Source organism: Bactrocera tryoni, chromosome 5, assembly GCF_016617805.1.
Source record: "Bactrocera tryoni isolate S06 chromosome 5, CSIRO_BtryS06_freeze2, whole genome shotgun sequence".
NCBI classification, from domain to species: domain Eukaryota; kingdom Metazoa; phylum Arthropoda; class Insecta; order Diptera; family Tephritidae; genus Bactrocera; species Bactrocera tryoni.
Window position 1 is genome coordinate 11,378,280 of NC_052503.1, and position 15,122 is coordinate 11,393,401.

Consider the following 15,122-nt stretch of genomic DNA (forward strand, 5'->3'; position numbering starts at 1 on the left):
TTTATGCTAGATATATACTCCTTTTAGCCTATTAATGATGTTGATGGGGATTTAAATATGCTTAGTAGAGGTGTGTGTCTTGGCTGCCCCGAAATGTAGGCAACATTGGAGTACTTGAAAATATTTTGGCAATTTTCAAGGCATCACTGAATATGATTAAGAGACATACAGTATATCAAAAGAAGAGGTGGATTAGGTTGGATAACGCGGCCGATTGAGAATAGAAAATCGCTTATTGAGCACACTATTTTCATATTACGAATATTCCGAATATGTATATAGTACATATATGAACTATTAATCGCATCTAATAAGCATTATTTATCAGATTTACTTTATAATCAACCAACTTACTCTGTTTAATCAACTGTTTCTGGGCGCGTTGCGATTTACGATTCACAAACTTGCCGTAAAAACTCGGCTTCGATTGTATTTGCCCTGCTTGACCCTGTTGTTGTTGTTGTGCTTGTTGCTGTTGCTGTAATATGTTAACCGGTATGCCGGACTCAGGGCTGGAGTAGACCGAATTGAGACGATTCCGATTAAAGGCCATGCCACTCGATGAATAAGCTGTCGATTGGCTGCGTATGGAGCCCATACGTGAGAGTTGCCGTACGAGCCAATTGTTATTTTTACGTCGCTCAACCATTGGTGTGTCAACGCTCTCCTGCATAAAAAAATTGTTGTAATTAAATTTTAAATGAAAGACTGGTTTTTTACATACATAATCAGCGTAGACATCGTCGACGAGTCCACGTTTACCACCACCTGGCACTATATTGGCGTACATGGCATCCTCTTTCTTCACTTTATAATTTTCCGCCGAACCTTTGGGCTCCTCACGTCGATAGTGCTCAGAGGCGACGGTATATGGCAACTCTTTGGGCACCACACATTCCCAATACTGATCGCGCAGCAATTCGGGATGCTCTTCGTGCATCTCATCGACGATCAAGTAGGCGGCCTAGAATTGATAAGGGTTATAATGGCGATTATTTACTTATTTTGAGAGCAGTTTTTCTTAGTATATTATGATTTTTATGATCCATTCCTAACGTATCTCTTACTTGCCCTAAGTGAGCTTCAAGAAACTAATTGGCAATATCAAAACATAAGTTATTTATTTATGTGATCAAATTTGACCCGCACTGACATAAAAAACTACATTTTCACATATTTTAATTGTCTCCAATACAACTCCTCAGCGGATACAGGTATGACAACGATTAATACAAATTTCCCTACACTTATCATAAGCCTCGACTGTGTTGGCGTTCAATGACTACGGTGAATTGGTTTTTTCGGTTTCGACTCATATTTGGAGGGCTATTCGCTAGATTGTTGAACAGTTTCGACGTCTTATTCATGAACTCACGTCTCATCACTAGTAATGATGCGTTTGATAAATGTAGGAGCTTAGCTAATATCTCCTTTGCGACCTCTATTCCATGTAGTTTTTAGAAACGATTGAGGTCGTTGAGTACGAGTCTAGAATTGACACGCTTTATACCCAAAAATGTTCAGTTGAGGTAGAGTGGAGATAACAACGCCCGGTATACTTTTCTTCCACTCAAATTTTTCTGTGAAAATATGTATACAAAACCTTTTTCCGAATAGACCGTTTAAAATAATTTTAAAGCAAACGTTGCCTACATTTGGGCGCGCAGACAAAAAATGGTCGCAAAAATAATAATAATAACAAAAATCTAGATATATACGTTTGTATACATAACTTGGTCCCAGATGAATATATACATTTGCTGGATTATAATTTGTTTGCCTTCAGCTTAAGCCAACTAGTATGCTATTTAGCTAGAGCCCACTGTACTTTCCTATGAACAGCTTGCCGTAAAAGTAGCAAACTGAAACCAAAAACGTGCAGTTACTAATAAGGCCGTCAAATATAGAAACAAAGCACAAGCGGCCAATTAGAAAAAAAAATGTGCAAATGCAAATGAAATTTAAAGTAAAAGTGAAAACAATTAAATTATTTTGCTTTATTTCCTTTTGGCGCTACATAATTTATGCAACACGTGTAAGTGTACATACACACCTACCAAACATGTGGATACTAGTGTTTAAAGTGCATACTGAAGTGTGGTTAACAACTTCAATTTCGCAGCGCGTGCGCATTAACCCATATGTTATGCTTTTACCCCACTTATTATGTAACAATACTCGTCCAGCACTCAAAACTGCTGACAAGCAAACAGTCAGCAAGAGTGAGAGTGCGCCACTCAGTGGCCGGGCAGCGAACCACCAACGCGAACCAAGCACATGCGTTTCAATTGACGACGGGTGGGCGCGCATTTGACGACACCGGGCAATAAGCAAATCTTACGCCTTTCGAAAATAAATTATTTTACCCGCCGCAAACGTTACAGCTTGTCAGCACGCCTTCAAAAACAATTACACTTATGTCACATGCCATAATTTAACACAATTATTCGTTTAAAAGAATTTTGTGTGGAAATCAATGACTTTTACCCCACTGTGTCTAAGAATATGAATATTAACTATATAGCAATAAATGTACATATAAAATATTGCTTCACGTTCAACGCTTATATGTATGTTGTTTTTATTTCTTGTCAGCTCCGATGATTTATTTTGTTGTATTTTTTGTTTAGTTGCAATGTCGTGAAATTGTCACGTTTCATTGGAAAAATTGCGATTTTAATCGCTGTTCTACTTGCACCAAAATTGGGTTATATAAGCAGAATTTTAAAACGAAAAATTGGAGTATTTTTATTTGAATATTTTACGATTTGCAACAAATTTTTATACCACATGATCAAATTTGACACGGACTGGTCCAAAATGCTTTGACCTCCATATGTGTATATGTTAAATATTGTGTATTTAGTAACTGCTTGCTACTCATTTCAATGTTCCCTACTTTTGAAAGAAAAAAACACAGAAACGCGGCTTCGTTTCTGATGGTGCATCCGTTGAGTCAAATTTTCGATGACTCGTTCGAGCATTTCGACTGGTAACTGCCAAATGACACTCGTGATGTTTTGCTCCAAGGCCTGTATTGAAGCCGGATTGTGCACATAGACCTTAGACTTTACATATTCCTACAAGAAAAGGTCTAGTGGTGTGATTTCACACGATCTTGGTGATCAATCAACCGACCCAAGACGTGAAATTATCTTCTGACCGAAGGTTTCTCTCAATAAATCCATTGCGTGATGCGATGTAGTGGCGCCGACTTGTTGAAAAAGAGAAGCCTGTCGAGGTAGTTTAGGACCCTACATTTATCATTACTAGTCATCAGATGGATTTATAAATATGACGCCGTAATTGTCCCATCTGTGTTATCCCCAAGGTGTGCCAAAATCGAAAAAAAAAAACTCGCTGAAGACACCATGGGCCATCTCAGTCGAGGCTTACTATACAGTAGAACAAGTATTCCGAATATTATTAAATACAGCATGATATATTACTTGAAAACGTTTCGATTTGTAGAGAGAAGACATTTTGTTATGTGGCAATTTGTGTGTGTCGGAATCATTGTGTTTTGTAAAGTCAAGTTTTTCTGAAGCCTTTCGTCCTCAAATGCGTTACAAGATCGAATATTAGCTCGAAATCAATACCATCTTGTAACGTGCTGACTAAAACACCCACAAAGTCTGGATGCGTACGATGATACTAGAATCAATTGTAAGCTTGAAAAAAAAAACTTCAAAATGTACAATCTAGAACTAGAAACTATTACTGACTTAACCAATATTATAGAAATATGTACAGAAGCATGAAAATAATAAATAAATGTTTTGGAATTATTGAGTATTTCAAAGAAGATAAGAAAGATAAGCTTATTCTATAATTAGCTCTATAGGTACTCTGATAGCTTTATGGCTCAATATAAAATTGCAAAACACTAATGAGAGCTGGCCATAGACCTTTGAACAATATAAAATTCGGTTTGCTCAGGCTAACTACGCCCAAAAACTATAAAAATTAGACTTTATTTTTGACAAGATCTGCATTATAAAAACAACAGCTGATTTTTCGTTTACCCTCCAAAAGAAAACTGCTTTTGTAGGTACAAACAACAGGCGGGGGTAAGTGAGGCGTAGAGAGAGGTTAAAAATAGACGAAGTTATGACAATGTTAAATGAATAATTAATACGGTATCTACAAATTTGAATGTAAATAACGAAAAACAATAGAACCATTTAAAAGGATAAGGCAAAAGCTGAAATCAGATATGAATTCGATCACTAAATTGAGTACAGCACATCAGCTGATCGTCTACGTCATTAAAATCCGATTAAGTAATATTGTTGACAACTGCAAATTATGTATTCACCCAATCCAGGGTATGCACCTCAACTCAGGTAAACAAATCAAGATTTACCTACCATATATACGAGAATCTATGAATATATACATATGTATGTAGATATAAATATAATGTTTATGCAACGCGAAAGCAGAAATCAGAAATCAGAATTTACATTTTAATCTATCTCTTTTTATTTTGCAAGGGAAACCAGTTTGCGTTGACCGGCCACAAACTCCAAACTCACGAATAACACGAATAAAGGGAAGGCATTGTCCAGCGATCTTACTTAAACTGCCGTGTGCACTCTCTGCGGATTTGGTACTTCGCTGTGTCTCTTTGCGGAATGCCTTTATGCGTAGAATAGTACATGAGTTTGTATGTATATCTGCACAAATTTGCTGTTATCGCAGGTATTGATGTGCGCATGCGCATTTGCCGTCATACCAATTTTTGCAAATCTTTTCTTGCAAACTTACATAAGCATAAAATTGTACTTTGGACACAAGTACTTTTTTATCGAACAGATATCTGTATACATATATACTATACATACTACATATACTCGTACATAAATAATTTCTTTTACAATGGTGTGGTTCAAAAACCAGTTCATCGCGGAACGTGCCGAAGGTTTTGGCATACTCCATGGGCAAACGTCTATTCAGTTGGTGTTGTTATTGTAATTTTTTGCACGTGCGCGTCAGCCACATCTCAAGAAAAAATAATAAAAAGTGTATTTTTGTATTGACGCATTTATGCTCTGTTCGCCAACGAAGGCCGGAGAAAAATAGCTTTGACAAAAATAGATGGCGTACGAGTACTATTGTGCTCTTTTCTACACTGACACATCAGATGATTGTTATGTGGATATGTGCGCTTGTAAGTGGAAAATATGTGTATTTTTTCGAAAAATGGCATTACTCAAAAATCAAAAATTTAGGTTAAGTTATATTTCTGGTACAAACTGAAATGCTTCTGATTGAAATCTGATATTCTATAGGATAACAACGCTTAAAAATATTTGTTGCTTCTTTGAAAGAAATATAGTCAAATGACTTGTTGGACCTGCGGTTAATACTACTTGATAAATAGTTGATTGCCCTGCAGCGTAAATACTGACAATCAGAAATTACTTCTACCCATAATCATACATCCAAAAACGTGTTTTCCGAACAAAAACCTCTGATTATTAATATTCGGCAATTAAAGTTGTGTTTCTTCTTCTTCTTATAGCTACAATTGAGCCATTTAATGGCTCTGTTGTGAGCTTAGAAAAAATATATGGTGTTTACTTGAAACTCCTTGAACCGCAAAGGTGATTTTTTTTCTATGTTTGTGTTATTTGTTCGTTTTAACCGAGTGTTCTACGAATTATTAGCTTAGTGATAATAATTAATTTGCTGGCTTGACAAGGTTAAGATTCAGTCGTTTGACGAACTTAGAAATTCCCACATCAATCACAAGTCAACATAGTAAAAATTGGTGCGACATAATAACATAAAACCTAGCATTTTTAGGATTTAACTTTATAATTATTTATTATTATATGTACATATATATACATATTAAGTTAAATGTGTATTATAAATATATTCCTTCGAAGATTTAGAGCTTCGATCTTGCTATCTTCTACTGAAAAAAATTTCCCCACTTATATTAAATTAAGTAATTACTTAGTACTCACCTTTATGTGCCGGTCGATGAGCCAATTCAATTCAATATCATCATCATCCTCACCGAATGGATTTATTAACACTTCAGCGACTTTTAGCCAGCCAACATAAAATACAAACTGCAAATAGACGTGCAAAAAAAAATTATCAAAGAATCTGTAAAAAATTGTATGTTAAAACCAAAAAAGTGTTTGGACGCATTCCGAATGTTGACTGTGGCATATAGTGAAGCTATCTTGGACAAAAACATGTTTATCGGCGATATGAAATGCCCTCAGAGGGTCTACGTATAGAAAATGTGAACTGGATGACTAAGCTAGTCAAGAAAACACGAAAACATGAATAAAGTTAAGAAAATAGTATGATCCAATCGTCGAATCACTATTAGACAAATTGCTGAAGAACTAAACATATCGCATTTGTCCGTGCAATATTTTAACTAATGATTTGGGTGTGTGTCGGATCTCATCCCCCGAGACAAATTCCGCCTCCTTGTAGCGCTCTATACTTGGCACTGCAGGCTCAGGAAGCACTTGTCCAACATGGGTATAGTCTGTTGCGCAAACTACCGGTTCTGCAATATGGAACAGGAAACTTCAGAACACCTGTCTGGATTGCCTAGCAATTCGCAAAAGCAGGCTCAAGTCTCTATATTCTATCTAGATGAACTGGGATCACATCACCTCAGTCGCGCCTAGCAGGCTCCTGGAATTGTTTAAGATGCAGGACCTTGCTGACCATATGTGACATAGGGGAAAGCACAATAGACCGTGGGTCGCAGTGCAAAACCGGAATTTTACTATTTATCACATTGAAATTGCTCAGGGGATGTTGAACTCAGTCCGAAATAATACATTAATGGTGCTGCAGCCACGGTATTCCTCAAACAATATAGGGGGTACATGGGTTTCTTCGGGTAAAAAACACCAATTTTTTTCTCTTATATAAAAAAGAAATATTTTTAAAAAGGAAAATCTGAAATATTTGGAAAAAATTAAGAAATGTATCTCAAAGACCTGTGTAAAATTTCATGAAGATCAGTAGAGTAGTTCTCGAGAAATCTTGCCTACCGGCTCAAAAACTTAGTTTCGAGAAAAAAGCGTTTAAAGACGGCGCACAAGATCTCAAGGCCGTTTCTTCGAAATTATTACTCGAATCAACATAAAAATTTAGGACAATATCCTGAAGGTATTGTAGAATTTAATAAGATAATAAAAAAATTCGATTTTTAACCCGTAAACCCATGTAACCCCTTAAATATTACATGTAATGAAATTCATTTTCGAAATTCGAATAATATCTCGATTTTGGAGGCTAACTACGAAGAAGATAAATAATTTTTTCCGTATGACTTAATCTCTCCAAAAAACTTGATTTGATCAAATACTCCACAAAGTGTAGTACAATGTTATGGAACGTCTCTAAAGCAAAAAATATTTATATTTCGAAAAAAAGTAAAAAAATATAAGTAAGTACAAAATCAAAATTACAAAAAGAATATCAAATTTTTGCACCCACACCTCTTGCACTGTATTTTGTTCATAAGTATGTGAGAGCTGGTTCACGTAGGTTGATTTATAGGTAAGCAGTCAAATGTCATCATTATGCCAAATATTTATTGAATGTTCGATTAGCGAAAACATGTGCCAATAACAAGCACTTGGCATTCCCTCTTACCCTCGTTTATATGGCACACTACATGCAAACTATCAATGAACGTGTGCATGGATTTCATTTATTTAATTACAAATGTTTTCATTTATCATATGAGCATATATACATACGTACTTACAAACAAAAACAAAAACAAGTAAGGAAGGGCTAAGTTCGGGTGTCACCGAACATTTTATACTCTCGCATGGTAAAGTGATAATCGAGATTTCATAATACGTCATTTACATATTTTTCAAATACCGTATTTTTGTAAAGTTTTATTCCGCTATCATCATTGATTCCTAATGTATATACTCGTATTATACAGAGAAGGCATCAGATGGAATTCAAAATAGCGTTATATTGGAAGAAGGCGTGGTTGTGAACCGATTTCACCCATATTTTGTACATGTCATCAGGGTGTTAAGAAAATATTATATAACGAATTTCATTGAAATCGGTCTAGTAGTTCCTGAGATATGGTTCTTGGTCCATAAGTGGGCGACGCCACACCCATTTTCAATTAAAAAAAAAAGCCTGGGTGCAGCTTCCTTCTGCCACTTCTTCCGTAAAATTTAGTGTTTCTGACGTTTTTTGTTAGTCGGTTAACGCAATTTTAGTGATTTTGAACATAACCTTTGTATGGGAGGTGGGCGTGGTTATTATCCGATTTCTTCCATTTTTGAAATGTATATGGAAATACCTGAAGAAAACGACTCTGTAGACTTTGGTTGAAATAGCTATAGTAGTTTCCGAGATATGTACAAAAAAATTAGTAGGAGGCGGGGCCACTCCCACTTTTCCAAAACAATTGCGTCAAAATATGTCCCTCCCTAATGCGATCCTTTGTGCCAAATTTCACTTTAATATCTTTATTTATGGCTTAGTTATGACACTTTATAGGTTTTCGGTTTCCGCCATTTTGTGGGCGTGGCAGTGGGCCGATTTTGCCCATCTTCGAACTTAACCTTCTTATGGAGCCAAGGAATACGTGTACCAAGTTTCATCATGATATCTCAGTTTTTACTCAAGTTACAGCTTGCACGGACGGACAGACGGACGGACGGACAGACGGACGGACGGACAGACAGACATCCGGATTTCGACTCCACTCGTCGCCCTGATCACTTTGGTATATATATCCCTATATCTGACTCTTTTAGTTTTAGGACTTACAAACAACCGTTATGTGAACAAAACTATAATACTCTCGTTAGCAACATTGTTGCGAGAGTATAAAAAACATATGAATATGTACAAATTGGTTTGCTTTATTTCACTGCCAATCGAAATTAGTAAACTAAATACTCCAAAATACACACAAACTATATAAGGGCATAATCACTTAGCTGTGCGCTTCTGTAAACCGCGAGCCGCCATTTCCCCCGCTTTTCAAGTGATAATTGAGTGGGTTATTTTCGTGCCTAGTTTTTAGTGCTTTCACATACAATTATTTTATTATTGCAATTTCACTTAATTTGTAATTGTTTCGGTAGTTATTAGTCGTGGCTAGTGGCGCAGCACAGTCGACGCTTGAACGGAAAGTGGATGTCTCGATTCTTGTCGCTAAGCGCTTGTGGTAAATTTTGCAAATATTTATTTATATTTAGCTTTCAAAATATTAAATAAAGTGATTTAGAGAGAAATCATTTTTATTCAAAATCATTTTTTATTATAAACATTAAATAGCGCATAAGAGAAAAAATCAAGTTAAGCTCTCCAGGCCCTTACACCTCATCGTAAGCTTATAACTCTCGAAATTGATCACCCAGTTTACTTTACTTTGTTGAAATTGGTTAGGTCTATACCATATATTAGGTATGATGTGAACCTCAAATGGGATTTTATTCATATTTTTCATTATACTATCTACCAACTGCTCCCAAGAAACGGAGATACCACACTGTAATAACTCGTCTTAAAGACTACCACTATAAAGTTTGCCGTATTGTTCGCAAATAATTTCTACTCTATGGACAGTTTTATAGGAAAATCTGTATGGAAATAATAATTTGCAATAAACTCAGAGTTTCTTAAACACGGCTTCATAAATACAAAGTTAAACCAGAGTTTATTGGCCAACGCGTTGTAAGCTAGTCATAAATGAAGTAAGTCAAAATAGGTATAGTCCGATAATAATAACGACGGGTATCGAATATAATGTACGAAAACCGAAACCGAAATCGAAACCAAATATTCGCTCACATCATAGTTTATAGTTTTGACAGCACTAGTTATACATATATTACATACATTTACCTAATATACTTGTATATATGTAAATATTACAACCGACATGTAATGCTATATAAACCCATACGAATGCAACCAAAGTGTAGCTTTGAAAGTTTCAATTTCATTAACGACGCCACAAGCATAAAGCAGCTGACGTATGGTGCATTGTATAAACCGAAATGCTTACAAAACGATTTTATTAGGTTATAAACAATAAAAATAACAAAATACTAATGCTAAACAAGATTGACGTGTTTACGTCAATAAGCTGACATTTATTCTTGAGCTTTCAACTGGAAATAAAGAAAATTTGGAAACATTAAAAGAAAATACTGACTACCAAATTTCAACGGTTGATCCAGAAATAGGTACTTTCTTCAAGAGCCATTCTTTGATAGATCACGCGTAAGTCGTGTCAATCTGTTAAGTTATTTTTTCAGTAATATTTGGCATTTTATGGCTCAATTTATAATCGACATAATCAACCTACTGCAACACCATTACCCATCTTGAGACCCATCATTCATTATTGGATAATATTCGACCGAATAGATCACATCCAGCTCCCAGTGCAGAAAATATAGCAGCCGTGGCTAAGAGTCAACACGAAGGCCGTGGAGACTCGATTCGGCGCCGTTCGCAGCAACTTGGACTGACGAATGGAACGACTTGGATCATTTTACGTCGAGATCTTAAATTGAAAGCGTAAAAAATTCAGCTTGTGCAAGAATTTAAGAAACAGGACCTTCCAAAGCGGCATTGTGTCAATCTATGGGCCCTTGAAAAGTTCCAAGAAGATCGGACGTTTTCGAGACAAATTTTGTTCAACGAAGAAGCTCATTTCTGGCTCAATGGGTATATCGACAAGCAAAATTGCCGCATTTGGGACTAAGAGCAACCGGAAGAGATTCAAGAGCAGCTATTTCATCCAGAAAAAACCACAGTTTGATGTGGTTTGCGGGCCGTTGGAATTATCGGTCCATATTTCATCAAAACTGAGGCCGGTGAGAATGTAACCGTCAATGGCGACCATTATAACTGAAACTAACTAACAATAATTTGATGCCTGAAATTGAATCTCGTGATCTCGGTGACGTTTGCTTTAAACAAGACAGTGTTACATCGCATTAATCAATGGATTTATTGAGAGAATATTTCGATGAGCAGGTAATTTCACGTTTTGGACCGGTCGATATATCTCCCCTTTAGATTTCTTGCTGTGGGGATATGTAAAGTTTAAAGTCTATGCGGACAATCATGCTTCAATTCAGGCTTTTTAGCAAAACATCCAGTGCCAGTTACTAGTCGAAATGCTCAAACGAGTCATCGAAAATTGGACTCAACGCATGGACCATCTGAGATGTAGCCGCGATTAAATAATAAGCCTTCCGATTCATTAAAATTGAAGTTTTTGTTTTTTTTCTTTAAAAAAGTAGGAAACCTCGAAATGGACCACCCTTCACATATCCATATAAATGTTTTCAAAATGTATTTCTCTATTGAGCAGAATATCTTCCACAAAAAACTATGCACAGCGAACTTGATTCCGTCCGCCACTTGTCATTTTTGATTGTTTCCTATGAAACTATTTTTGACAGGGGTAATTTAGTGAATGAATACCCTATTTGCACAAGATTGTGCCATGTCTTGCACTGTCAAAGTATAACCTAATAGTTGTAGACAAAACTTTTCTCTTCGTTCTCTTTTCCTCGCAGTCACGATTCGTACCTGTCAGACACAAAATAACCTCATTATAGTCGCCTGTCGATAAACAATATAAGCCATTGATCAAAAGGGTCACAAAAATGAAGAGCAATAACTACCTTACTATTTTTTTCAAACAGACACAAAATAAATATATATTTTTTAATTTTAAAACTGAAATATTATCTTTTCTCACCTGCAATACTGTGAAGAACGGGAAATACAAGTCTGGATCTTTGGCATCGGGCATGTTCGGCAGCATTTGTCGGCCGACCAGCGCAGCTATGAAATACGTGTACAACACCAGTGTCACAACCTGTGAGACGGCAATAAAAAACAAGTAATTACTTAATTAAACGGTAGTTGTTTGTACTCGCACTACTTAATTGCTGGCAATTAACGCTACTCACCTGCGTATACACCAGCGGCACGCACACCGTATCATATCCGATCAGACCACCCAGTCGCCGTCGTATATCGGACAATTCCATCAGTATGGTTTGTACAATGTGATCGGATGTGATCAGACCCTCCTTACGTGCGCGATTTATAATATTTGTCGCCCACACCAATGGCATCCAGTACTTGGACATGGGACTTTTGGCATTAAGTGCATCGAAAATTTTCGACTCAGACTCGTGCATGAGACCAGCATCCACGAGATGTTGTGTGGTGGGAAAGCGACGCTTCACGCGCAGTGAAATGCGCTGCAGCGTGATGACGTAGGCGAGCACCATATAACGCATTATGTTACGTCGCATCAGGCGACCCGTCTCATTCTTCTGTCAACATTGTAAGTTATATTTTTCAGAAATTATTATCTACATACATATGTACAATACATTGCTTAAAAATACTTACCGTTGCGCCGCCGGTGGCGTTTGGTATGGCAGCGCTGATAAATAGCGCCAGAGTGTCGGGCCACGGCAATAATCTATATTGCTCCCACCAACGTTGCACCACCTTATTTACATAGAAACCCAGCACGAAGGACATGGGTATGCTTTCGCCCTGTTGACCGAAATATATGCGGACTTTGGTAAAAATTCTGAAAAAGAGCGCAAGTAGTTAAGGGCTTCATTAGAGAAATTGAGTTGTACTTATTATGGTACATTTGAAATGTCTGAAATTCATTTTATCGGAAAGTATGGGAATGAACTGACTAACTAACTATCACTATATATAAATATCTTAAGGATTTGTTTGGTTGACATTTTCAATTTTGAAAACCTGTGTCATTACTTTATTGTTGTGATGGATTTCTGGTTATTTGCAGCGGTCAAAAATTATCCAAAGAATATTGGTCTTTGGTTGGATATAGAAGTAAAGCCGGGCCCGCTTTGATTACGTACCCGAGGATTTCGCGGAAACGATGTAAGGATTGAACAAGCTGGTTAATTTAGCGATAAGATTTATATGTAGTGTCTTCTTCTTCTGGAAAAATACTAACTTAATGGTAATATGCAATCAAGTAGACGTAGTACTATGCGCAAATATCACTGTACCAATCCAGCTATGGTATATGATTTTTGATGATATAACAATCGCATGCATACAGTTTTTCAGCTGGTAGAACATTTCGCGCCATTACTATTTCTATTTTGAGGTAGTTGCTTTCTAGGAAATTATTAAAGTTATATGAGCTTTAATGTCAAAGTTCACATCTAATATATCTACGTAGTCAGTGTTATCAGAGAGAGAAAGAGGACTGATTTAATCGGGGTTTCAGTAAAGCAAAAAAGAGATGAAAGGTGTTACTAAGAATTTTCAAATACGAGAGTTAATAAATAATTTTTGAAGTAATTAAAATATTACCAAATGTCTAAATTAAAAATACCAAGCTAAGAAAGAGTGCATGTTTCATCTGATCAAATCTTACTCGGACTGGTTCTTGTAAACTGCGCACAAAATCGAATAAACTAATAAAAGCATTTTATGGCTGAGACCTTTTTTTATATGCGTGTAAATTTTAATCTCTTTCAAGTCTTTGGTAGCTCGTTGTTTACGACGCGAAATGTTTATCCGGTGATACCAAGGAAAAAATTTAACAATTAGGTTGCTTGAAATTTTGTGAGTCCAATGGAATAACGGCTATGGTTTTGGGGAGTCTATCTTATTATTAAAACAAGTATTTGAGTGGCGCAAAGCATTCGGTGAAGGTAGTGAAGTCATCGAAAAATGTGCTCATGTGAGTCGACCATCGATCGTCTGTCAAAGGCAGATGCAATCGTTATGTTGGCTTCAAAAAAGAAAGAGAACGATCTAAACTTCTTTTATGGATCGACTCTACATATTTTTGTTAAAGTTTTGAGTATGAAACGTGTCATTACGAGTTTTTGGAAGAATGTTTTTGCGGAATATTTATGGTGCTTTGCGCATTGGCAAAGGCGAATACCGCAGTCGATGAACCCATGAGATGAGATATGCGACAATACACCGATGGAAGCAGAGGAAAAGGAAAGACTCCTCTCCGTTGAAAAGACCCGGTGGAGAAGGACTCGACTATAATTGCAATCTCCAATTGGCGCCAAACTTCGAAAAATAAAAACGACTGGTTCGCTGTTGTAAACAATAGAGAAGAAGATAAAGCGTGTCATTGTTAGACACATATCAGAGGACCTGAGAACACTAAAGTTCTTCTCGTATGAGGCATTAAAAAGTGTGTGGAAATAAGGATTAAGCATTGACATGTGTGTATTGACTCGGGAGTTTATTTTGAAGATGATAATAGAGATTTGCATTAATATACCTGAAAAATTATTTCAGTCCAGATCAAAATTGATCAGATGGTCTCTTCTTTATAATATGTAGTATGTACATGGACTTATTAAATGCATACCGGATTATAATCAAGTTTTCATCATAAATAATATTTTTGTGGGACAGTGTTTCTTTACTAGAATACAAAAGTACATATGTGAATGTAAAATGAAAACTTTGATTTACAACTTTAACTAATCTCAAAGCTCTGGCTTTTTCTCTAAAGGATATAAAATTTTTAAATTTACATAACCATACATACATATATGTTAAACAGTAATATATGAGTATATATGTATATATATACATATATGTACATATGGTAAAAATCATAAAATATTAATGTTCACTTACAATTGTTGTTGTTCATTTAATACGAATCTATAGACTAAATTAATTGTATAATAAAGGCATAAGTAAGCGATCAATTCACGCCACACCAATTTGTAAACGCTGCCACGCCATCTGAAAATAAAAGAGAAGAGTAAACATGTTTGATTAGAACACCGACTTATATACTGCGTGAGTAGATGATTTTTTTAATTATAAATAAATAAACAAAAAGTAATAAAAATGCATTTATTAACAGGCGTTTATACAAAACCGGATTGGTGTAAAAAAATCAAAACGAAAACGGTAAAGTATTACTTCCAAAGAATTTAAATACTAAAATACTTATTGATGAGTTATTTGTAGAATAATAGCCTGCAGCGGTAAACGAATTGCAGGAGGAGCTCTGCACGTTCAAGCGCCGCAGTCAAGGTGTAAGCGCCATGTTATTATCAGTCTGCTGTTTATAACGT

At 36.0% G+C, this 15,122-nt stretch overlaps 1 protein-coding gene across 6 annotated transcripts in view; it reads right to left on the reverse strand.

Annotated features, from left to right (window-relative positions):
- Nucleotides 1-15,122, reverse strand: part of LOC120777787 (bestrophin-2) — a 44,580-nt gene that overhangs the window by 2,050 nt on the left and 27,408 nt on the right. For 5 of the 6 annotated variants that reach the window (XM_040109313.1, XM_040109311.1, XM_040109312.1 and 2 more), the window contains exons 3-9: nt 14,674-14,784; nt 12,421-12,607; nt 11,970-12,341; nt 11,756-11,875; nt 5,979-6,086; nt 725-964; nt 355-667 (exon numbers count right to left, since the gene is read on the reverse strand). In XM_040109313.1, the coding sequence (XP_039965247.1) occupies nt 355-667; nt 725-964; nt 5,979-6,086; nt 11,756-11,875; nt 11,970-12,341; nt 12,421-12,607; nt 14,674-14,784 (1,451 nt within the window). The remainder of the gene's footprint in view (nt 1-354; nt 668-724; nt 965-5,978; nt 6,087-11,755; nt 11,876-11,969; nt 12,342-12,420; nt 12,608-14,673; nt 14,785-15,122) is intronic. The other variant, XM_040109310.1, reaches the window with a different exon arrangement.